The sequence below is a fragment of the Condylostylus longicornis genome, unplaced genomic scaffold, assembly GCF_029603195.1.
Source record: "Condylostylus longicornis isolate FDR11 unplaced genomic scaffold, ASM2960319v2 ptg000004l, whole genome shotgun sequence".
Lineage (NCBI taxonomy): Eukaryota > Metazoa > Arthropoda > Insecta > Diptera > Dolichopodidae > Condylostylus > Condylostylus longicornis.
Window position 1 is genome coordinate 7,723,368 of NW_026577973.1, and position 27,475 is coordinate 7,750,842.

The window sequence follows — 27,475 nt, forward strand, 5'->3', positions numbered from 1 at the left end:
TACATAATGTCTCTTCTATTGTAATTTGGAGTAACAGCGCATCCAAAATCATAAGCTCTGCCGTCATTTTAATTTTAATATTTTTGATTAATCTAAATATCTCAAAATTATAAAGGGCACTAAAACTAATTATTGCAAATGCTTGATCACCACTAGATAACGTAATGAGAGTAAGATGTGTGTTTTCTTTTTAATTTGTTGTTTTAAGGAAACTATAAAATTTTTATTCTTTTTTTTTTAATTAAGAATGTAATTTTAATTTTCTATCTTAACCTGAAATGAAGAATGAGAATTTTCATCAGGTGAAATAAAAAGTTTGCTCTTTAGAAAGGACGAAAAAAAAAATAGAGAAAGCAGGACATGCACGCCATTTTTCCATTAAAAATTTTGTCATCTTTCCTCACGTTTTGTAAACACACAAGTTTTGCAGTATTCATTCTTCTCTTTTGTTATCTACTTATCTAAATTATTTTAATAATCTTTATAGATTCTTTACATTGTTTTAACAGGGCTCTTTAAGTACAAGTTGCTTTTTATTTTGTCCTTTTATTCTTATTTTAAATTTTCTTTTTATTCATTTGTTTTTCTTGCAGTTAAGTACCCATTTAATTTTAAATTTTTTTTTCTCTCTTTATTTGTTAAATTTTATTTCTGAACAAATATTATAATTACACATACATTTATACTTAAACATTTTTCTTTTTCTTTAATTAAAGACATTCCGAGAATTACTACTGAGTTTACTTGCACTGCAAAAGTTAAAGGACGATAAGGCATATGCTTTATTCGATATGTTGTTGAACAATGTTTGTTATGTACTAGAATACCGAGAGACAATTTTACATTTACTAATGAACTACAATGAAGCCCACAGCACTAAGTAAGTATTAAAAAAAACTTAAAAAACAAAAAGACCAGAAAATTTAAGAAAAAAAAAATATGTTCAAAAATATGTTAAAAAACTTTTATTTTTTATTTTATATAAAATAGAATAATGTGTTCCATTAAAAATTAATTTTTGCTTCCGTTAATATTTACATTGTATTTAATTCCCTTATCTAATCGGCGGTAAATTTGAAAATATGACTAAATATCATAGTTATCTGATTAACTTTATATTTTTTTTTATTTAATAATTAATTATAGAATTGTTAAAATTGACCAAATAAGTGCTGAGGAGTTAGGAAGTCAACCTCCAAATCGAATTTGTTTTTACGAAGTAACTTAGAATTTGAAATATTTAATCCATTATCTACAAATCAAATGAAAAGAGCAATGGAATTGCAATATTTATTTTATTTTTTGGCATTTTTTTAATTTATAAAAAGACAGCATTCGTTGTTATTCTAAGGATTCGGCATTATTGTTATTTTGGAAGAGCAAGAGAATAAAATAAATTTTTCTTTGGGGACACTTTGTACATTGCTTCCTTGTTTGTTATATTTAAACTATATAAATATACTAAAACAATGTAAATTGTGTCATAGAATGTAGAATGGAAACAAAAACAAAAAAAGAAAGCATATTGTAATAGTGATTTGTAGAGTTATTTAATTTATACAACTACATAAGTATTTTTTCATACAAAGAAGTAAATTATTTATTTAACAAGTTTAACTTGGTTGGAATGTTATTTTGTAAACATTTTTATTTCATGCATCTCTGAATTTAAAATTTTTTTTAGATGTTAGATGAAAATGAAATAGCTTAAAAAGATTTTTGTTAAGTACTTAAAATACAGATCTATTATACTGGAGTAAATTAAAAGATGAAATAACTTTATGGTTTTTTCAACTTTAAATTTTATTATTTGTGACACTTTTTTAATTAGCTCTTTTAGACAATACACTATAATATGTATGTATATTTGCTTTCTTAAATGTTAAAAGCCGCTTGAATTTCACTATGGCTTATATTCGTAAATACATACGTTTGAGTTTGTGCCCTACCAAATCTTATATATATTTTATTTATTAGAAAATGGTGAACGCACAATTCATTGTTGTATTTAAAATTAAAATTCTATTAATAATATCTTATGATTTGATAATTGAAACAATATTGAAAAAATAAATTTCGCGGACAAATTCTGTTTAAATAATTACTAAAATAATTGAATATAAAAAAAGGCAGGGTCCTGAGCCATAACAAGCCATAATCGCTAATTTTTTTTTGAATATTAAAGAAAATTATTTACAGAAAATTAAATGTTAAAATACTACATGATGTACAATTCAAATTTGTTTGGAAATACGAAAATGAAATTCTAAGGCCGAATGCAGTTTTGTATTTTATATTAAATTTGTTCTAGATTTTTTAGTAAGCTAAAGATTTCTTTTCAAAAATTTAAGATAAATTTTTAATTTATATGTATACCTTGTGAAAATATCGTACAGTCGATCTTGTATAAAAATGAATCAACGAAAATAATTTTGCAGTATTTTTGAATGACCCTCTTTGCATTCATTTATAAATTCATTTTTATATCTATTTAAGTTCTCATCTATTAATTTTTTTCAATTATTAATTTATTGCAAAACGAGTTGTCATTTAATTACGGAGTATTTTGGACAAAAAAGGAGTACAGACTCTTAAACAAAAAGAGCTTTTACAGCGTCAGAAAACTGAACAATTGTAAATATTTTTTAAAAAATAAATGAATTTGATTCTTACTTTAAGGACATCTATTTTAAATTGAATTGAGGTTACAGATTGCTTCAAAAATTTTCCAAAGTCTATCAAGAGTACAAAAGATCAATTAGAGTGAAAACATAAATAAAATTTAATTTCTAGACCCATGAAGAGTCCCTCTTATTCACGTTCCACTGTGGTTGATCTTTAAACTCCGAAAATAAATAAATTATTCTTTAATAAAAACTTTCATAAAATTTAAACTTTTATCGAAAATCATATATGTAAGTAAATTTTGAAAAACTTTGTTGTTTTTTATGTAATAACTTTTTTTCATTTAATCCTGAAAATTGGGTTTTACTAATTGAAAATCGATTTTATAATTCAATTTTAAAGTGACATTTCTCTTTTTTAATTGATAACATTTTTCCAAAATATTCACAGAAAATTCTTATATTTTAAAAAGTTTCTCTTTCAAATTTTCCGAAAAAAAAACTCCTTTTAAGTTGCGTTAATGGGAAAACCATTAATAAAATTTTCAATTTTTTCAAATTTTAATGGTAGGATATTGAAAGAAAAAAGAAAACAAAAATTGTTTTATATTTAACTTTTAAAGTTTTGAAATAAAATTAATAAAATTTTCACGCACCCTTCAGCTGAAAAAAAAATAATATTTTATTTGAAAATTGGAAAAATTAATCAAAAATTTTATTAACTCTATTTTAAGAGGAAATTATTTATAGAACAAGGATATTAATAATATCCTTGTTGTATTAATTTCTCCAACATAATATGGTATACATAAATTTTTTGTGTATGTATGTGTATGTTTATTATGTATAAATATTTATTTTTTACAGAGTGTGTACGTTCGATTTTATATAAGTGCAATTTTGATTTAAATACAGTATGTTTGCTATACGTTCCATTGTTGAAAAAATAATTTTGAAGAAATATTTTTTTTTTGCTGTAAGCGTGTTTATGATTTGTGATATCATACGGTGCTAATGTATGCATAAAAACTTCTTTATAGAAAATTGTCGCATTAACTGAAATTTTAAGAATAATTTTGCGAAAATCACGTTCTAAGATTATTTCTTTTTTAATTATAATATTGAACGATCAATAATTAAGTGTAAATAATTACATCAAATAAAATGCCAAGAAGTAAATTAAGGCAACATTTTTAACTATAATTTTTTCGACACTGCTTTTATGTACGAAATCCTTTGTAATTGTTACTAAAAATATTAATTATACTATATAAAAGCTTTTACTAAATATCTATGCTCCAGAACAAAGAAAAAAAAGAGCCAAAATATTAATATTTGCAAATTCTCCCATACTTTTCTAACCTAATTTTGGGTAAAATAAATTTAAATTTTTCTTTAGATGTTTGTCAGTCCTAAATTGTATTTAATTATTTCTCTTCTTTGATATACACTCTAATTTAATTAATTCTGTCTCTTAAGTAAATTGTTAACAAAATATCTTTGTATGTGAATAAATCGACATAATGTGTTCATAAAAATGTGTATATGTACACGTGTACATAAATACGAGTATAGCATCGTGTTAAGTAATATGATAATTAGGTTTACCTATAGTCCTACACACTTAATGTATAATACATCATACTAAATATTTTGAGTTAAAAATAATTTTATATACATACGTAAGCATTTAAATGAACTAAAAGCATTTTGATCTAGATATTTTATTTCAAATAAGATTCTGAGTTGAAGAATTGAGAATTTAAAACAATATTTTTTTTATAATCATGATTTTAATGTATATTATATAGATAAGTTGATATTGGTCTTGCAGTGTTTTATGTATATAGGGTGTTTCGCGTAAGGTGGTAAATAATTTCAATAATAATTTTTTGATCAATTTCCAGTAAAAAATAATATGGGTGGGGTGTAGATATATATATACGTTTTCGAATTACAGTCTGTTGAAAAAAAAAGAGTGAGCAAATTTTGTTGTATGCATATATGTAAGTGTATAAAGGTTTATGACTTCGAAACCATGCGGCATACAGTGCAGTCACAGGTTATCTTCGACCATGTTTTCGGTTAGAATAATTCGAGTTTAAAAAGAAAAACAGAAAAAAATAACAAAAATTTTTATTTTGGCGAGTTTTATCTTAAAAGCTATGCCTTAAATCAAATTGATTGTGAGACGAAATTATTTGCCACTTTATGCGAAACACCCTGCATAAATATGAAAAATTTTCGCAATAATATAAAAATTTATAAAATGCCATACAAGATTTATAAGTAAGCAATTTAAAATTTTAAAAAATAATTATAAGCTTATAAACTAATTTTATTAACTAATTTTCTTTTATTCTGAAGCGGAACCATGTACTTAATTTCCATTTGTTATAAATATTTATTATTCCTTCCAGGATGTTTTTTACTATTCTCCCCAAAATATAATTTTAGATTATTTAAAAAACAAAATAAATTGCGAGTTTTTCGTTTCCAATTCTCACTTTAAATTACTAAGTGAAAAGTCGAGTACAAAAACAGAACAATATATAAATCTATATAAAAATCGCATTTTTGGTTCACATGGAACGTTCTGTTCGATTGTCGTTTCGAATCAAGAATCCTTTTGAATACGAATGCAAAATTCAATAATTCCATTCAGTGTTCCCACTCGGAAAAAACAAAATGTATCCAATTTCGAGAAAAAAATGTATCCAAAATGTATCCAACCACCTAAAATAGCATTATTATAATAAGTCGTCTTATTTTGTACAAATTAACCCATAATTAATATTAATTTGCTTTATTCCACAATATGAGTTTTGTTATTTATACTAAATTCTTTAAGAAATCACATACAACTTCTATTATATTTTAAATGTGAAAGTTAAGGTCAGAAAAAACATATGCATACATGCCTTCTGTAGTTGTTGAACTATGCGGTAAAGACGATTGACCATGAAAACGGACAAATTTTAAAAAATATGTACATCCAATGCATTTTCTATTACATCTAGCTAACACTAGCATATTTTTGGTACGTTCTTGTATGAATTTTCTAAATTTGAAAACAGGAAGAGGCAGTTAATAAAGTATCTTTTTTACTTTCTTGTAAAAAATTCGGAAACCTGCTTAGAATAGCCAGCAAATAACATTTATTGATGATAAAGCAACTTCGCGATTTAATATTAGCAGCATTTTAACTGTTTTGTAATATTTATTTAGTGTTTGAAAAAAAATGTATCCATATTTCAGCAAAATTTTAAAATGTAGCCAATTTCGGCATTTTAGCAGATTTGAGTATCTTTGTATCCAAGCTCAAATTTAAAGCAAAAATGTGTCCAAATGGATACAATTGTATCCAAGTGGGAACGCTGATTCCATTCCGATTTCTTCAACAGTCTTTAACAATTATAAAATTGGAGAATATAGACATGTTAGAATCTAAATGATTTTTGCAAACATCAAGTTGTGAATTAGCTCGACGTATTATTTTACATCAAGAAAGTAATATTATTAGCAAATAATAAATAAGTTTGGATTTAGTTCATTTGATAACGTAAGCATATATATATAGAGCCTGATGAAATATCTATCAGGCATGGCATTTTCCTGCAATTAAAACAATTACGAAACTGCCAAAATCAATTATGGAATTTAAATCAATACAATGGAAAATGCGTGTACTATGTGAAATATTTCCTAAAATTTTTTGTTTTTCATATATTTTATGCTTTGAATGTTTTAATACATATATACATAGTGTGTGTATGTATATCTATAAAAATTTGTTTGAAAATACTTTATTTTATTAAAATTGTAAAAATAATTTGCTACGAAATTTTTAATTGAAATAAAATGTTACTTGTGTATGTATATGTATTTCAAAGTAAATTTTTAAATTAAAATATAAATTTTTTTTCTTGTATAATACACGCAATTCTTTTTATAATTGAGTGTACACTCGAATATCTTTTTTGCATTTTATGAAAGCAAAAAATTTATAAAGGATTTTCAAAAGATTCTTTTATATTGTATTGTTTAAAAACCGTATTTATGTACGTACCTATACATAAATTTTCCTTTTATTTATGTTAGTTTCCTAAATATTCTTTTTATTTTTTCCTTCGTTCCACAAAATAAAAACTGATTTTTACATAGTATATGTGATACACACAGGCAGACACATGCAAATGTAAAAATGCATGTAAAAAGAATATAATATACTTCATATCCTTTTTGTTGTGAAAAATCACACAAATTGCAACCACACATTTATTTACTTTTATTTCCATTTTAAATAATATGAAAATCACTAAATGTCATTCAAATCCTCGTTAGAAATGTAGGTCATAGTTTACTTTAATTTAAAACAAAAAGGAAAAGTAAAGGATAAAAAAAAATTAGCAAAAAAGAAATTTTTGCGTGGTTGCTTCGAAAATAAAAGAGAAAAATAAACCAAAAGTTTAACTATGTGGAATTAAAAAAAAAAAATAAAAAACAAAAAGAAACGAGTATGTCACATGTTAAACCAGACCACTGCATTTTTTTAATGAAATTATCTTCAAACATTAAATAGTTTGTTATAGGTCAAAAATGACTGTACATACGAGTAGACATATTATTATACATGTGGACAAACGAGTATAAAATTTAATGTTCTTTCACTTTCTTTGTATTTCAATACATGAAAAGTTCTTACTACTTAAAAATCTTGTATGTATGTATGGGGTCTTAATGTTAAGTAGAAAATGTATTTTATATAGGACTTTTTTGAAAACTGAATTCGGTATAATTAAAAGCAATAATTGTTTTCAAGACCAAGGATAATATTTTAATTTGGAAAACTTTATTATTATTCGCTTTCTGAAAAAGTAATTATCTTAATTTGCAAATGCATGTATCGGCGAAGTGTTGCAAGCGTATGTACTGTTTATTCCTTTATATAAAAAAAATATTAAAAATTGGAATTTAAACAAAGAGTTTTTTTCATACTACAGATTTTTTTCATTAAATATGTTTTAATTTTGAATTATTTAAACTTATTAACTTTTAAACAAAATTAAGAACAAACAATGAAAATTCGATTAAAGCAAATTTTTAATGCGGAACAATTGAACCAATTTTTTTGCTCTTAAATTTATAATATATGAAAATAAAAATGAAAATAATTTGTTTTTTTTTTTGCGAAATGGTTTCTTTTTACTACATTTCAATTCGTTGTAACCCTTAAAGCTTTTTAAAACGTGTAGATGCTTTCCACTATTTTCATTTGTACGCATGGATTTACTACTTAATTTCAGACGCTTTTTATTATATCATTCCCTACCTTAGTCTTTACCTTTCTCCATGTCTTGTTAACTAGAGTCTTTTAAATATTTCAAAATTTTGAAGTTTATTTTTAACGTCTTCAAGGCTCGATAGGATAGAAAGGAATGGATATATAGCATAAGCATGTTAATGTGTGTGAAATATATTTTCTCAAGAGAGAATTTATTTTATAAATTTTTCATACCAAGACACAAGAAATGCTTAACTTACAGTTGAATCGTGACAACACACTATATATTATGAAAATTTTTTGAAATTTTTTAGAACGAGCCTTAAGTGTTACTTTTATTCGATTTTATGAGTGCAACTGTAATTTTATACAGTGTGTACAAAAAATCTCATACATACTCAAACATGATGTTATAACACCAAAATTAGTTAAGTGAAGTATTTTCATGACTAAAACAAAAATTTTCATTGCTTCAAATTTCTTAGAAAGAAATTTCTTAACACTTAGTATATAAAAATAAAATATTATGGGCATGTACACCAACCGAAACATACTTGTATAATGTATATAGAAAGCCATGTTGATTTTTGCGTTGCAAATCATTTTTGCAGCTTTCCATTTCAATCTAATTGATCTGTGCCTTTGTAGATTTGCGTTATATACATAGATGTACCTAAATGTACGTGACATTCTGTTTTTTAACCTCTCTGCACGTACGTTATATTGTTATTTAATAATTTAATTATTTAAATGTAAATTTTTTTAGATGTTTGGAATGATATACAATTTATTTAATTAAATGCTAAATTATTTTATCATTAAAGTATTAATGTCTCTAATTGACAAAAATTGAATTAAATTTAAATTTTTGTCCTTGAACTAATTAAAAAGAACAAAGGGTAACATCCAAATAAATTTTTTTGTACGTGTATATTCGGTTTTTTATAGTATACTATAACAGTAGAATTTGTATAATATAGAAATCTTGCAGATCTATAGAAATTTGAGTTCCGCAACTTCTCTTAAAGTTTAACTGTCAGAAAATATAATTAGCAAAATGTGATTCTTAATTTATTTGACATTATTTATTAGGAATTTTACGTTACCAATACGAAATTTACGTCTTCAAGTTATTTGAATCAGGTTATTCTATACGTACATATTTCCAAAATAAAATTTAATTAAAGCTTCAGCACACTTGTCTCTTCTTAGATCTCAACATGATCAAATTATCAAAATTTAAATTTAATTTTTTTAATTTAATAATGAAACTTTAATGTTTCCATGTTTTTCCTGAAATGAAATCTGCTTACATTGGGAATTAAAATTGAAAAGAAAAAATTGAAATATCATAATCAATGCCCTTAAAACATTCTCTAATTAAAATAAATTGCAATTTGAAACTTAACCACTCGTACAAATTAATTGTAGTCTATTTTAATAGTATATCTGCATTTAGCCTTTTATTTTGATTTTCTCCTATTTTTTGTTTTTATTTTTTAAAATTAAAATAATACTCTACTGACCTAATAATACATAACTCTTTTATAAAATTCTAAATTAGATTAAATTAAATTTTATTTATTTTATAATTTTATTTTAGGGCATTTCTACGTGATGTTATTGAAACAGCGAATATTTTTATCAAAATGATGGAAAAATTTTGTAAGGACACTGCTGTTATACAAGAGAAAAAACATGGTGGCCGGAGGAAAAAAAATAAAAAAGTATTAAATAAAAAATCAATGAACAAAAATGCGGATAAAAATTTGGACAATCCTGATAATGTAAGCTTTTTCGTAATTTTTTTTTTTTAATATTTTTGTGCTCCTCTTCATTGTGCAAATTGCAATGAAGGATTTTTTTTTCCTGTATGGAAAAGAAATAAAAATAAAAAGGAAGAACAGGGATAATTTAACAAAGAATCAAAAAGTGTTAAAAAAATGTGAAAAAAAAAAGAAAGAGCAGATGCTTAATTTTTGTTATGCAATCAATTTCTTTTCAATTCGTTAATTTGGTGTTCTTTATTGGTTTTCTACAGTTTCTTTTTATTTCCTTTTGAAAATATGACTTTTTAAGAGAAAAAAATTAAATTCTATCTTTAATAGCTTTTAGGGAATTTCTTAAAAGTGTAAATTTTATGAGTTTTCATGTAGTTTGATAAATTGTCAAAAGATGGTATTTATATGGCGCGATAAGGACTTTTAAACAGCGAAAAAGGGTTCATATGTTACAGTTTTTATCACAATTAGCTTAATATATAATATCAAATACATACTAACTTGCAATGAGTTTCAAATAGTTTTCAAAGAAATGGAAATTAAAATTGAAGGGGAAACCTGTTTTCTAATTCTTTGCTGTCATTAATTGAGAAAAATCCTTTTCTGTTTTTTATTGACCGATGATGATTTTTAAGGATTAATATCTAAAATATAGTACATAATTATATCAAAATACAGTAACTAATAAAAATTCAAAATAATATTTTTGAAAACCATATTACGAATTAGTTGGAAAAGTGAACTTACAATACATGGGACTTTTATATTTCTTATAATAACGTATAAAGTTGAATTTATATAGACAAGCTATACTACTTGAAGTTTAGTTGATTTTTATTTTAATTTCGTTACCCTATTATTAATATATTACCCTATAACGTATTTCATTATCCTATTAAATGAATCATTTGGATATAAATATTTTAAAAGAATGTAAAAGATTCACAATTATTTTGAAGAAAAGTTTTTTCAGTTTTCTCTTTCCAAAAGTATTTTAAAAATATTTTTTTCTCGTTTTATCTGAAATAATGTACTCGTATGTATATATATAGTATATTCTATCCCCAATTAATGTTCAATTTCCCCATTTCTATTTCATTTCTAATAATCGCATTAAATACGATAAGACTGGCATAATTTTTGTAATAAATTTCATATATGTCATAATTTCACAAATTATATTTATTTTCTAAAATGGGAGTTTGAGGTTCATTTATCTTTCTTAAATCGATTTATTATCGCCTTAAGTATTTATTTGTTTGTTTGTGAGTTAATGATTCGAAAGGCTTGGTTCGATGTGTTCCAACTGTACTCCTGTATAAAAAAACGGATTATCTCTGATATTAAAATCACAACAAGTTAGAAATGAGAATTGCAAAATTTTTACGGAATTCCTGTAGAATTTTAAAAATTTGAAATAAACTAATGTTCTGATATTTTTTTCCAAATTTAATTTATTAAAAAAAATATACTGATATGTTTCTAACTAAGTGCAAATGTATCATACTTAAAGAATATTTGTTCAGAAGTATTTAGGATTTTTAATTATTTTTAATCTTACAAAACTTATTTGAACTTTATAAGTACAATCATATAAATTTCTGTTAACGTTGTTGATTCAACTTGAATTTTTTGTAAATATTTTTCATTAGTTGTGCATTGATGTAATTGATTTTGCTTGTGCGAGATAACTTTAATAAATTTTTTAATGCCAAGCTGTAAAACCATCAGTTGTGTATACTGGTCACATCATATTTTTTATGTTTGTCGTACTTTAAAACAAAATTTATACTTCAATAAAATTCAATTGAGTGAAAAATATAGGCTTATTTTTTCCAAGTTTAACATTTGTTCTTGTTATTTTATTGTAACAGTAGATTTGTCGATGATTTTTACATAATGTATAGCAATTGTTGTAACTGTCATGATATTTATAGTATGTATTTATTATTTGTGATATTTATGTATATGTGAGAAAACCCATGTGTATTAGACTTTCAATTCAATTTAATATTATGTATTTCATTATACCCTGTACCTTCGTGAGCTTTGACACGGAGTTTGTAACTAGTAAAAAGAGTCATTTGTGACAAAGAGATTTATAATGAATATATATTATTGCTCAGCGTAAAATTCTGCGTTGACTTATACACGCCAGTCTTCCCGTCCATTCGATTACACGATAACTCAAAAAGAAATAAAGCAAATACCACCAAACTTTCACAAGTAGTTTCTTTTATGACGAGGACGGGTAACGGGTTCCGGTAGCTGCGATACATCTCGAATAGCTTATTTGAGTTATTTCAAAAACTAATAAAGGTAATATGAAATCTTGTATACGTGTGTCCAATTACATTCTACATACGCTCTAATTTTTATGAAATTTATGAAATGGTTTCACGGATTTGGGTAGCTGATATACAACTCCAACAGGTAATTTTAAATATTCAGAAAAATAATAAAGCTAGATTCATGAAATTTGGCAATCATGTGTCCAATTATAGGTCACACATGTTCTTGAAGTTTTTGCGAATAGTTTGACAGGCTCGAGTCGAGCTATACTTCATAGCTAATTCCAAATATTTGAAAAACAAATTTTTATACTCAGATTGTTAAGGTGCAGGGTATAATTAAGTCGGTTTAGATCGACTAAAATATTTTTACTTGTTTTATTTTTTTAATTTTTTATGCTTACATTTTTATACTTGTGTTTCTTTAGAATGAATTTGGAATCTATATGAATCGATTTCCGATTTAAAATGAAGAATATTGAAGATATGTTTGCCAAAATGTTGTAATGCACTTACATAAAGATACCAAAATTTTAAAAATAAAATTCAAGAACTGTAAATAAAAATAAGAAAAAAATATCTTAGGTCTTTAGGATTAGGTTTTATGAACATTTTTTTTTTGGTCTTGCAAATTAAATATTATATTTTTATTTAGAAGCATAATGTTAGCAAAAACTAAAGAATTTTTATGAAATAATATTCAAATTATATTTTATATTAAAAGTCTGTCCAATTATTATTTAAATAAAAGAATTATATTTTAGAAAAATCTACTTCTCATAGATATTTATGCATTTATTCAATAAAAATAAAATATATAAATTAAATTCGAATTTACATTGCTCCACGTGTTGAAGCGTTTACACTTCATTTCAAAGGCTCTATGGTTTTTGTACTATTAACATGTTATAAAAAACGATTGTAAAAGTTTCAATTACTTGAACAGTGTCCAATATATACGTAATAAATATGTCTTTCAAATTGAATATGTATACTAAAGGTCAAGTAAGAAAAGCGACAGCTTACCAAGCAATTATTCCTATTTATACACTCTGTCCGTCCGTCCGTCCGTGGACACTTTTTTGTTTACAAAACTTCTACATCCTTGAAGATAGAAATCTAAAATTTAATAAGTACGTAGATCTTTACTAGAAACTTATTTCCGTAGAACAAAATTTTTACCTATCTCTCCTCCTCTAAAAGTTATACCCCCCCAAAAGCTTAAAAACGGCCTTTTTTAGCTGTTTGTTGCAATGAAACCATAAGCATTTTTCAAAACCCAAAAAGGCAGTGGCTTGCTTTTCCTATCGGGGCATACTACAGTTAAACTTAAAAAAAACAAAATGGCCGTTCAAATTTACCGTTATCTAAAATCCATTTTTTTTTTTTCAAATTTTTGATGTCGTTTTTCTTCTAGACCCCAGGAGCCTGAAATTTTAGCAGCTTTTAGATGCTAATAAATAGTTTATTTCGTTAGAAGAACATTTTTTTCCATCTCCATCCCCTCTCAACTTATCGACTCTTGAAATTTGTAAAATTTGAATTCTTGATACTTTATATTTCCGAAACCGCAAGCTTTTTAATAATTCTATGAACGTAAAAAGCTAACGGTAAATTCCATAATATTAAAAAATATAATTATTTTTCTTAACTCACGCAATTAACCCTTAAATTCGAGCATTATGTTAAGCAATCTTTAAATTAATTTTTGCTTGCATAAGGCAAAAAGACTGCATAAATCGTTCATCCTAAATATATGCAATCCTAGAAATAGTTTCGTATATGAATGAAAATATTTTTAATAGTGTGGTAGGTACACATAGACTGTGCTTAAAAGCAGTATTTTCACTTGTTTAAGGGAGTTAAGTGCTACAATACAAACCATTGGTTTGACCCAACTTTATTTGTTTCTGTTTCTGTATACTTATGGATGAAATCTTGAATCTTTAGATATTAAAGAACTATCAAAATTTGTGTAACAAATTTCTCTTTTACTTATAGATTTATAGAGTGGATTTCTAACTTTTTTTATTAATTATGCACTAAAAATAGTAGTGACTAATATTAAAAAAATTAAGCGTATATGTTTTTGACATAAAAACAAGGTATAGAAAATAAAATCATAGTTTTAGCAAGTAAAAGTACTAAAGTACTATTATCGTAGTTATTATTATATTGTTGTGCCTCATAGTACTTGTTTTCACTGATGAAAAGTATTACAATATTTAATTAATTAAACAAATGTACTGCCCAAACATAATTTGTTTTTTTCACAAACTTCAATTTTTTATATGTATATATTTGTGTTTAATTTTGTAATATGTATATTACAGCTATGTATATGAAAAACAAATAGAACAAAGTATGTAATAATATGAGTTACAAAGAAGTGGCTATAACTTCTTAAAAAATATCAAAAATTATTATCGTATATAAAATATAATATTCTGATCGTAAAAAAATTTTCCTTATTTTGTTTAGAGAAAAAATTATTTTGTTCAAATAATATTTCTATGAAAATCGAATTAAAAAATCATAAAAGAAAATTTTATTACAAAAAGGATATAAAACGGATTTATTTAAGAAATATTATTTACAAAATTTATTTTATATTTGGAAAACAAGTTTTTTATATTTTTTGTAAGAAAATTGATTAAACTAATGTGGCGAAATACGCAAATACGATAGCAGAATTTTTTTTTCATTTAAAAATAAGTAGTCATTAAATTTAAATTTTTTTACATTTGTTTATAGGGCTATTTGCTTATACTCTACAATTATTTTTTGAAAGTGAATTGTTATTATTAAAGATTTGTCAAATAGCTTTAGTAACGTGAGTTTGTTGAAGATTTTATATTAAAAACATTGTAAATATGAATTTATTTATAGTTAAAAATTTTAAAATTTTTAATCGGAACTATTTGTAATAAATATTTTTTATTATAAATTTAAACATCCCTCAACTTATCAGGTATTTCGCACGATTTATTGCATAACATTTTTTTTCCGAAAATTGTTTTAATTATTTTTCTGCTCAATATAAATACATACATACCTACATAAGTTTTTGCATTTGTGCTCTATTGTACATATTGAATAATAATTTCGCTCTATAATAATTTATTTATAAAGGAATGTAATTGTATATCAAATTGAGGAAAAATTAAATAAAAACTGGAAAATATAACTGTGAAATCATTTAATTTAAATTCACTATATACAAAAGCAAAAAAAAAATGTATTTATTTGCATTTGCCAACTATTAAAGAATTTTAAACGCTTCAATTTTATTGAATTTTTATGATTACTTGGGTTTATTCTATTCACTTCACTTCCGATTCGAAATATTTTATGTTTAATTAAATGATTTTAAAAGGTGTACATGAAAAAATTTTAACGTCCGAAAAATTGTGTACAGACGTTTTTGTAGAATTTATGCAATTGTGTATGCATATATGTACATAATATGTATGTATACGGGAAAATTGATATATGCGTAAACTTCATCGATCTGTTCAGAAAATTAATTTATAATAAAAATTTCTGAAATATACTTGCAAGATATACACGGGATATTTTATATATTCATTAATAGCACTATGCAACTTTAATTTTAACAATAAAAAATAAGGACGAATTTATGTATGTTCATGCAAAGTTTTTGAAATTATTATTAATGTAAATTTCTCATTTTAAAGAAAAGTTTTAATACAAAATAATATTACTTACATAATAATACTCGTATGCTGAATTTTCTATAAAGTCATAAAATTTCAAATGAAAATCCCATAAAATGAATTTAATGGGAATTGACATCAAAGTAAATATGTATGTATTTCGTTACTACGAGTATTCTTTTTTATGTTAACGATCTATGTATTTTAAGCGCAAGCTCTTGCAATTTATTAGGATTAATCACTTAACAACTGTTTTTGCTAAAACAGTCATAAAGTATTAATAACAGTCATAATATAATGAAAAAAAGTGACGTGGTCATCCCATAACCAAACGGAGTGTGTTTTGTTAGCTAGCTTAGTATTATAGAACATTATAAAAATTTCTTTTAAAGATTTCTTTTCAATTTTAAGGAAGTTAACAAGCTTTTAGTTCACATACCTAAAAAATTGTAAATTTGGTTCTTAGTAGAATTTTACTCTATGCAACCCTAATTCCCTGAAAACTTCATGCGTTAGTTCCGGTAACAATCACAATTTAAATTTTAAATTTCATGAATCCATTTCGTAGATATGTTGAAAAAATGTAAAATCAGCGCCCAGTTAGGTTTCCGAGTTTTGATCTTTGCAAAAAAAATTATAGATTCATTATTTTAACGCACCAAAATTAAATATTAAATTTCAAGGAAATTGGTCAATAATATTTCTCTTTATATAAGCAAAAATGGCTCGCAAAAACGTCCAGTTTTCGAAGTGTGATGTATACCAAAAGTTTATTAATCCGTGCCATAGCCAAAACAAACTCATATATAAAATTTCATCAAAATTGGTTCAGTCGAACTTGAGATACATACACGTGTGCACATGCAGACTGACACACAGACAGACAGACCGGCAGGCCGAAATCTCTCTAAAAATATAGTTATTTACGCTTCCCAACTATGAAGAAGTGCGTTCCACCGAAACTCGACATCTGAAATTTTGTGCCATATTCTCCCTTATTGTATGCAATGCGTTCGGTAATTGAAAAATTATCGCAGAATTAATCAAATATAAACTATACTTTTGCCATTACACTGTTACAAGAGTGTTAAAGTATTTATTACATGACGACAATTCAGATAAGCTTGGGTTAAACGATAATGATTTAAAAAAAAAAAACAAATTTAATTTTAAATATCTAAGTTTTCTGCCTATATTTTTAAGAATGTGTTTAAAAAATTGATACGAGTATGCAAGCGAAATTTTTTTTGAAAATTTGAATTTATGTTCCTGATGTGTGTTCATCGGGTATGTCCACAATAATGGATTCAGTTAAATTTGGATACTATAGGAAATAAATTTATATAGAAAAAACAAATTTTATGGTGAATAACGAATAACTTTTCCAAAATGTTTAATTAGACAGAATATCAAACACAAAATAATCGGTTTTTTTTCGGGATTTAAAATTGGATTTTTATATTTACCTTTATATATCTATTTTTTAACCAGAAAGGTGAGTGTTTTTTATGAATAAAATTTTATCTAGGAATTTAAACTTTGCGTAAAAGTTATTTTATCTCGAATGCTTTTCATTAATGTTTCATATAGACTTTTATGTAATTCTATAGAAAATTTTAATATTATATAGAAATATATAATATATTTATAAACATGACTATTAATATATTTAATACTTTATTGGTGGAGGACAAATATTTGGATTCAAAAGAAGAAAAAAGCAATAAAATGGCTACAAATCGGAAAAGTTGCAAACCTATATCTACAATTTTTTTCATTTTCATAGTCATGGTGTATTTAAAGTGGATATAGAGAATTGAAGAATTTACTATACTATTTATAATATATTGAGAAATAATGATTTAAATCTGGGATGTAGATAAATATTGAAATATTGCTGCTACTAACTCTGTTACAAATTCTTATATCTATTTACTATCAACCTTAAGTTGAAAACAGAACAAGAGTGATTTGAAGAGCATATTAAGTAAATACACCGGTTGCGTTAAAGTACCCACTATTGATAGGTCTGACAACGGTTTGTGTCCGCCTATCTTTGTCTCCCGATGATTTTTAACATCTGTAAAGAAAAAAAATCTGTTTCCATGTGTGTGTGTGACATTCTGCTGTTGTTCTGGATTAACAACGGTAATCGTCCGTTTTTGCCGTTCGCTGCTTTGGCTCTGTTTTTACAACACTAATTACAATTTGCACATGTCGTCTTTCTTATGTGTAATATTATGTCATTAAATTCAACGTTTGAGTGAAAGTGATTAGCGTACCCCTTTTATGTTTTAGTCACGACTTTTATGTTTTAGTTAAACTTTTAATTGTTTTCAATACTTTGTAAAGTATAAATAATTTAAATTTGCGATATAGTAGCAATTCAAGATAGAGTTGAGGTATGACTATTTTCTAATTCAGTTGGAATTACAATGGACTTTCTTGCTAAAGGGGTGGAGGCTTATTCTAGTCTTAAAAAAATCTTGTACATTTATCATAGTTTATTAAATTTAAATTTATTTTTTGTAATCTTATGCGTCTAAACTCTATATGTTTTTAATCTTGCTAGAAATTTTAGAGTTTTCATATTTTATATTGAAATATACAATTTTGTTTCTATTTTGTGTTAATTTAATAATTACATAACTTATCATGGACGTTATCAGTTGCTTTTAATTTTATTTTATTTTTAACTAATTGATATTCTAATTTAATTTTTTTTTGTTAATTTTTAGCAAGAAGAATTGGAAAATAAATGGGTTGAATTGTCAAATGAAATTGTCGCAATTTTAGCTGATAGCGAAATGATAAAATTACCAGAAGAGAATCAACCAATACCATTTGATGCAACATTAGAAAAAAGTATAGATGATCAAAAGTAGGTTAAATTAATTAATTTATACATCAAGGATTATTCATTAATCCTTGAAATTGATTTATTTATTTATGTATTTTATTTTTTTTCCAATGTGTATGTACATATAAATTTTTTCTAGGTTCTTTATAAATTTTAACATTCATTAACGTGTATAAATTCATCATAAAAGTGCATGTGTATGACATTTTGTTAAAATGGTTGCTATTTGTGAATAGCAATAAACCATATAAACGAGTGCTTGTGTACAAATATAATAATGTATATACAAACTGACATATATATATATATACATTTTTTACCAAGATTTTTTTTCAAATAATTTTTATTTAGATTGTGAACATGATAACGTAATACGGTAATTAGAAAATGAAATTTAACTATTTAAAAAAAAAAAAACAAAATGTCAAAAATTAATTGAATTTCAAAATTTTTGTGTTACTTTGAAAATAAAAATTATTTATGAAATTGGCAAATGAAAAATATAAAAATCAAACTCTTTTTTTAACATGACAATTTAGATTAAAAGATATTAAAAATTTATTTTATTGAATCGTTTAAAATTTTGATTAATTTTTTTAGACAATATTTTCAAACATGGTTAAATCTCAATTAGATTTCGATTTGCCGGAAGCAGTCTGCATAGTACATCTATATAAGTGAAAATAATGAAAAATTCATATATGTAAGCATTTAAATTTCTGAATTCAATTGGGATCGAATGGGATATTGCCGAATTTATAAAAATATAGAACTAGATTGTTACTAAGTTCTTACTAAACACGTTTCCTTTTATCATTAATATTTTGTATTGAAATTTGTAATTATATACAGCACCATATTATAATTGAAATATAATTATAAAAATTTTTTTGTATAGCGTTAAAATAACTCATAAACGCAATTACCGTAAAAAAATTAGTAAACATATTTGTTAGCAATGATCTTATTTTATTATTCTGACTTTTTGCCAAATTTTGTAAAAATTTCGCTATCCCATTAAGGATGAGATGTAATAGATGTTGCAAATTTTTATGGAATATGATTGATGTGTGCATACACATTTGTTTATTTTATTCGAAAAAAAAATCTTTTAATATTATGTGCAGATTTTTCTGCAAAATAGTTAATTTATTATTTATAAATAATTTTTAATTTCAGGGAGGATTGCATGAAAAGAATTCATAAATATCTTCGGGAGAATAAACTTGAACATGCAATATGTTTACTAAGAGCAGCTAGGTAAGCTTTCTTATATTGAGAAACTAGATTAATAATAAGTATTTTAAATTTCATTATATTTAAATTTATAAACTTCTATTTAAAAATTATTAAGCGTTATATTTGATTGTAATGTGCAGATCAGCTGTTAAAGCTTTGTGAAAACAGAACAATTGTTATTATGTGTAAATAGAAAAGTTCTTATGAATATAGAATTCCTTTCTGTATATAAGTCCATGTAATTGTGTACAGAAAGTTTGTGTAATTTATATGATTAGCTACTTTCGTCTTTCAATTTTGACTACAATCGAAAGAGATTATCTTTAATGAAATCTTAAAAATCCGGTACAATTTTTGTTTTTGCTTTGAGTCTTTATTTTATTTAACCCAACTCAATTGTTAACATTACTGGTGGAGTGTATAATAATGTTGTAGTTCAATTTCGTACATCTTTTCTATATAATGTAAAAATCTTTCCAGCTATGTGTATTTTATGCTCGATCTAAATATCCTTTTTTTATTTTGCTTTAAATTTTGTTTATGTATTAATATTGTGTATAACAAATTGTATATACACAAACTATTTTAGAATAAACGTTTGTATATTTAAGATAAAGCCTTCTACAAAGGATATTCTAAAGGATCCGTGAACAAAAGGAAAGTGCATCTGTGGGATATAGAAAAAAGCATTTATTTTAGTTTTTATTTTTTTTTTAGTTTTTATTCTTGCCTTTTACTACATTAGTTTGTGCTTAAGTCATGAATATTCATTATTTGTAACAAAAAATGGAATCATAGTGCGGGACTAATTTAAATCTAATTTTAATTATTATTTCTTACATAATTTTGCTTTTCCTGGGTAGAAAATTGTCTGCACAAATAAGATTCTGTGCGTTTTGTAAATGTTCATGTTTAATAACTTGATAATGGAATTTAATAAAAGTTGCTTTAAATAATTATGAACTACTAAGATAATAGAGCTTTAATAAAGAATATTTACAAAATAAAATATCATTATGCAGGGAGGGATATTTTTATATTTTAAACATTAAACTGTTATGATAAAGCTGTAAATATTTTCGTATGTATAATATAAATTAACATTGAAAATATAATATTCTATTGGCAGTGCTTTACAGGTTATGTTTTTAGAAATTATAGAAGGTTGTTTCATACCTTTTTGCATTTACTAACAAAATTGTATGCAGCTTCAATATTTCTACTGTACCTGCAATAATAAAAACATGTAAGTTTAATTAATACCAATAACTGTTTAAATTGTACGCCTAAATGTTATTCCTTATAAAAGTCAAACAAGAATATCTGTAATTGCTAAATGTATGAGAGTAAGTAATATTCAAAATATTCTTAGGTATAAAAACTATTACAGAAATTTTTCGTGTAAAAAGATTTTATACAACAAATTCTTTTTTCAGTCAAAGCTCATAGTGCAGATGTTCCTGTACCAAATATGTAACAAAAGTTAAAGAATAATATTCTTTTTTAAATACATTTGCTAATCAGAAAACTTTTAAATAAATTTGAAACCATTATTAGATTTCACTAGCACATCACATACAAGATTTCTGTGACAATGCTGTTCTCCGAAATGCTTACTAAAAATAAATTATTTTAAATAAATGTTGGTCTGCTATTTTAAGTGAGTACTGTATCTCTATTTCAGTTTTACAAATTTGTATGAAAATTTATATTTGAGTCTAATTAAAGAATTAATTAAGGGATTGTTTTGACATTTCTTAGTTAAGTAGCATTTGAAAGATATTCAATGACTTTTTTGTTGTTTAAAGGTTTGAATTCAAATACAATTATCAAATTTAAAAGGATAGTTTTATAAATTAATTTTCTAATCAAGTGTTCCTAATTTTAAGTGCAAAAATGTTGAAGAGTTCGTAATGTTTCTCTTGTTTCTTTCCCAAAAAAATAATACGAAAACTTTTTCATAAGTTTAGAAACAATACAATAATTGAAGGTTATAATTAATTTACGTCCCAAATTTCAAACAAATTAGCATCGGACGCTAAACTTTATTTGTTACAATAAATTTAGGACAACGTTTAATAAAATGTGACATTTTCGAAATTTTCATTTTTTTAATCTCCCACCCTTTTTTTTTTTTAAATTTATGACACATCATGTTTTTTTTTCATACTAAAAAATTTTTATCTTCACCTTTAGCGGAGCTTAAGTATATGACATTTATAATGTAACAGGAAAATCATAAGAAAAAAAAGCGCTCGTTAAACTGGTTCTTTTCACCTTTAAGGCTGCTATAAGGTTTTATCAAGTTTACTGTTCATAGTTTTACTTATTCACTGAGATTTACTAAAATGAAAGTGTAATATTTTTTTTTAATTCGCGTCAAAAAGTAATAAAAAAGCAAGAATCACTTTTTTAGACCTCAAGATGTAAAAAAAAAGTATTTGTTAGAAATATTCTCTTGTTCCTTTTTATAATCTATACTTAATTATAGATTCAGCCAAAGAAACAAACACATAGTAAGAGAAAAGTATTAGAGGAGGGGCAAAGAGAGAAAGAGAAATAAATATGAAGTAAAAATTTCGGGTATATTCAAAAAATTCTCTTTGAATGCTTACTAGGAACGTTATAGTGATTTTAAGTTGTCAACGTCAGCTTTACCATGCCAGATACCACTATATGCATTTAGTAAAATTAAAATAGATTTCTAAAAAAAAATAATAGTTGACTCATCATAATAAAAAATCGAAAAATCTGTTTATGTTTTTGAATAAACTTTTAAGATTCCGCAGCAATTTTTGGTTTAGTTTTTTAACTGATAATTGTTTTTTAATCTGAATTTCATTTTAATTTAGTGATTGAATTTAGCATATTTTTTAATTAGATGTTTTAATTAGATGTGATGTGTTAAAGAAAAAAAACTATTCAAAGAAAGTTTCGTTAGCAGTTGACACAATCAATCATTTTGAATGGTTAGTAAATGGTTCTAGGATTAAATACAATATGTGGGTAGCACTTTTACATGCACCTTCTGCTTTTAGCATGAAACTTTAAAAACCTAAAACATCACAGAAAAAAAAAGTTTAGCTTTTTCAACTATTTTGAATTAGTTAATTTGTCTTTAGGTATGTTAATTAAAGAGTTTGTTAATTTTTACATTTTTTTAGTTAAAATGAATTTTTCTGTTTAGGTAATTCAACTAAACCAAATTAGTTAATAATTTTGGAAAAAATCAACTATTTATTTAGTAATTGTAACTACTGAAATATTTGAAAATTTTTAAAATTAAACAAAAATAGAAAACTCCTCATTTTACTAAAACTTTAGTTAAATTTTCCTTTTTAAAAAAAAGTTATACCAAATTTCAACTAAAGTGTTAGTTAAATAACCTAACTGTTATAGTTAATAATTTTGAATCGTTTGTTGGGCCAGAATATTATATTAATTGATGAAATACATAATTGGAATTATTATTTAAATATAAAGAAATAAAGCTTCATGGGTTGTGATTTATTTAAAGAAAAATCGGAAACGAATCAATAAATTTTAAGCTGTTGTAAAATTTCAACTTGAGTTGAAATAATTTAGGTGCAATATCAAAATTAGAAACAATTTTGCATGAAACTTCAAGTAAATATAAAAGTTAAGATGACTTGCACAGTCTACGTAGCAATAGAAATATAGTAAAATTGAAAAAAAAGTTATGTTTTTTTACATTGCAAAATGCTCCCAAAAATTTGTTTTACACTTATCATTGATTTGCTTTAATTTTAAAGTAGTAAAATTAACTAAAACTTTAGGTGATTTTTCCATTCTTAAAAAAATCTAGAAAAGTAGTAAAATTAACTAAAATTTTAGGTGATTTTGACATTTCATAAAAAAAAACTCTTGAAATATTAAATTAACTAAAGCAGTAGTCACTTTTCCCACTACAATACATACTAAGGTTATTTACGTATTTAAATTTGCTTGCTAAGTTCAATGTTATACATACATATGTATGTATGTTATACATACATATGTATGTATGTATTAACTACCATGTATAAAAGACTTAAAAAAGAGCACAGCTCCGAAAAGGCGACGCAATGAAATTTCCATACATATATATGTGTGTGTAAGTATGTAAGGAAGTTCGTTTTCTAGCAATTTCTTATGGATATATATACGTATGTATATATACATGTTTGTGTATACTGCAGACATGTATTTACATGTAAAGATTACTGCACGTGTTAAATAAAAAACTAAAACTTCTTAATCTTTAGTAAAATTGACTAAAGTTTTAGTAAAATTTCTTAAACTTTTAGTAAAATTTATTAACTCACAAAAATAAAAAGAACATAAAATGACTACTGTTGGTGAAATCCCGTTTGTTTTCTATTTTAAAACTATTTATTTTCAAACGTCGATTCGCGTATTGCTATTTTTTTTAATTTTTCAGTTTGTATGTAGTTTCATACGCATGCATTCATAGAAATACATCTTGCCGTTTGCAGATTAACATAACACTTATTGACTTTATATATTTTTGATTAGATGATCATAACATTAAAAATTTTACCTAGCTTGATGTGTAAGAAAAATTAGGGGCCTAAAACTAGTTTGTGGTGAACTGATTTCAAAACTGAAATTTTATTCATTTGTATTAAAGTGCAAAATATAAGTTACTTCTCTGCCTTAAAATAATTCAAACAAACAAAAGTAATAGCTTTTCACTTTTATTACTAAAAAGTATTAAAACTCCTAAGTAGCTTCAATTATTCGCCTAAGAACAAAATTTATCAATTTATAAAAAGGTGCACAATTTCTAGCGAGTTACCAAAACTTTCTTTTATTAAAATAATTATTCTGAAGATTTAGTAAAAATATCTAAGTAATACTAAATTTACAATAAAAGGTTCCTTTTGTTTTCAATATCTTAATTTTACACTTTTGCACATAAAATTTAATCATATCCAAATTCTAGTTCGCACAATGCCGATTCTTATTTGTACATCAAAATGTTCATGTCAATTTGTGGATTTACATAATATATAAAAATTAATAATCTTCGTAAGTATTGTGTAAGCTACATTTACCTCATAGCTAAAACAGAAAGATAGCTTTTTGAATTTTTTAAAATCACTTTTTAAGATTTCCTATTGGAAATGATATGTCTCTTTACTCCTTTAATTTTAAGCTAAAGACTTCAAATTGGACACTTTTTAACACGAAAATAAAATCAAGTACTGGAAAAGTAGTTAATTTTACTAAAGTTTTAGGAAATTTTACAAAAACTTTGGTAAATTTTGCTATTTAATGCAGTAAACTTAACTATTTTACTATCATTTATAGAATTGACGAAAATTCAGCTAAAATCCATAGTAAAAGTGCTAATAAATTCGAGACTGTAAAAATGAGCGAAAATTCGGTTTTTATAATGTCTTTTCGATTCATACTTGAGTCGCATTTAAAATTTGAAGCAGTTAAGCTTCATAAAATACTTTCTTTAGTTTTTAAATATATACTTAAATCATTAAAGACAATTTTGGCAGAAGTTTTGTTTCAAGCTTTTGGATCGAAAAATTGCCGAAATTATTTTATAGCAATTTTTCATTTTGTAAATTATTTTATTTACTTTAGCGTTATTGCAAATTAAGTTACCTAGTTTAATTTAGTAAGTTATAATACAAATTTCTTTGTATAAACAGTTGCAAACTTTCTGGTTCCTTAATAATATCGCCTTTATTCTTTAAAATATTTTCACAAATAATAATTATTTTAATATTTTACATGTATTTGCTTTTTTTCTGTAAAAGTTTTAAATAAATTTTAAGCTTTTTTGGTTAATTTAACTTTAGCAGCTATAATCAAACATTTTACATCTATGGTAATGATCAATAGCAAAATAATAGACGAAATAAGTTTGGCAACAATTTTTATTGACATGTGCTAAACAAATAAAAAAAAACAAAATTTATAACTGTAAAAACATACGACGCGATCAGTCTAAGTAAAATTCTTTTAAAATATTGACGCGCATTTTTAAAGTGTAAGAGTGCTTTTATTTTTCGTTAAATAATTAAATAAATAATTTAAACTGTTTTTAAGTTAAATGTGTAATAAATAAATGTTGATAATTATATAAAAGTAAAAGTTATAAGGTATCTGAATAAAGCGAAATACATAACTTAAACAAAATAAAGTGTGTTTACTGAATGCTTTATGTGCATACATTATATAATTTGCTTTCTTATATAAATATACTCCTTTGTTAAAAATAATATGTAAGTAAAAAGTGGATTTGTAGCCTCAATATAATGTAATCACTGCTTTTTTATATAAATAGTAATTTCAACATCAAGTTGAAGCTTCCGTCAAACATCCATCCATAAGTATCATATATTACACATACATACATATACATAATTTTAAAGAAGAAAATTTTCCTGATACATACACATGTACTTAAAAAACAAATTATTCCGTAAAAATGAGTAAAATATTGGAAGAATGCACTTTGAATGCAATACCCTTTGAAATAGTTCCAGAACTTTGCAAAACAACAGAATCCACGTTATTAAGTTGGGGCTTGGAGGATTTGGCGCTTGATTTTGCAAGTATGTATGTATAGATTTAAAAATACATATTATTATATAATAAAATAAGTATATATCCTGCATTCCCTGCTGTAGTTTTATATAAAAATGTGTACATACACAACTATTTACATAATATCTATTACATATATCAGCATATGTATTTTTAGTACAAATGGAACTTTTAAAATACTATTATTTTTCTAAAACAAGTTTATTAATAATATTTAATATTTAAAACTATAAATTGAAATCATATATGTATGTACATATAAGATATCAGTTAAAAATACTTGCCTTCAAGAAGTTGTTTTGAATTCAATCTAATATCTCGTAATATACAATATAATAATTTTGTATGTAACACCCACATTTTTACACGAGCAACTAACTTAAATTATAATGTTTTTTAAACTTTACCTGAGAAAATATTTACATTTTGAAATGTAAATATTTTCTCAGGTAAAGTTTGCTTACAATATTTAAACTTAACAAAACAGTTTTTTTTAGGAAAAAAAAATCAATATAGAGGTTCTGAAAAATCTGACGACTGAGGATATAAACTTACTTATACCTGCAGAGAAATTTGCTCAAAGAATTATATTTAGGACTCGACTTTTTGAATGGAAAAGCAAAAATGTAATGGAAACTTTTTGTTCTTAATAATTTTATATTTCATAAAAAAATTTTATATTTCAGAAAATCATAGCAACAGCCGATACAGTGAGTGGAATAACTAAAGTTTCAAGTTGGATTAATACTATATCAGCACCTTCGAGTCCTTCTATGGCTGATTCTACTACACTGGTATACATTTTATGGCTTATTAAAATTTATATGTATTAATGCTAAACTTTGTATTGATCATTCTCATTCAGTATTGTACGTAAATTAATTTTTTTTTTCTTAATTACTAATATCGCTATAAATTATTACGATCACTTATAAGATACAATAGTTTTCATATACTTACTTACGAAAACAGTAGAATGGTAGATATACATATTATTCTTTTTTATTTAATTTATTTTATTGAAATTTTTATAACCACAGATTAGCGTAATACGTATATAATTTGATAAAAAATAAAACAAACATAAGGTACATATAATTAACTTTAAACTTAAAAATTTTTATTTGA

At 24.4% G+C, this 27,475-nt stretch overlaps 1 protein-coding gene and 1 long non-coding RNA gene across 2 annotated transcripts in view; both read left to right on the forward strand.

Moving 5' to 3' along the window:
• The window catches only part of LOC129612766 (protein timeless homolog), a 67,885-nt gene that overhangs the window by 26,136 nt on the left and 14,274 nt on the right, over positions 1-27,475 (forward strand). Inside the window, exons 7-10 of the mRNA XM_055526529.1 lie at positions 717-880; positions 9,512-9,695; positions 18,396-18,538; positions 19,697-19,777. Coding sequence (XP_055382504.1) covers positions 717-880; positions 9,512-9,695; positions 18,396-18,538; positions 19,697-19,777 — 572 coding nt within the window. The remainder of the gene's footprint in view (positions 1-716; positions 881-9,511; positions 9,696-18,395; positions 18,539-19,696; positions 19,778-27,475) is intronic.
• On the forward strand, positions 26,100-27,157 carry LOC129611461 (uncharacterized). Its single transcript, XR_008697165.1, has 3 exons — positions 26,100-26,355; positions 26,845-26,973; positions 27,034-27,157. It is a non-coding gene; the product is annotated as an uncharacterized LOC129611461 (long non-coding RNA).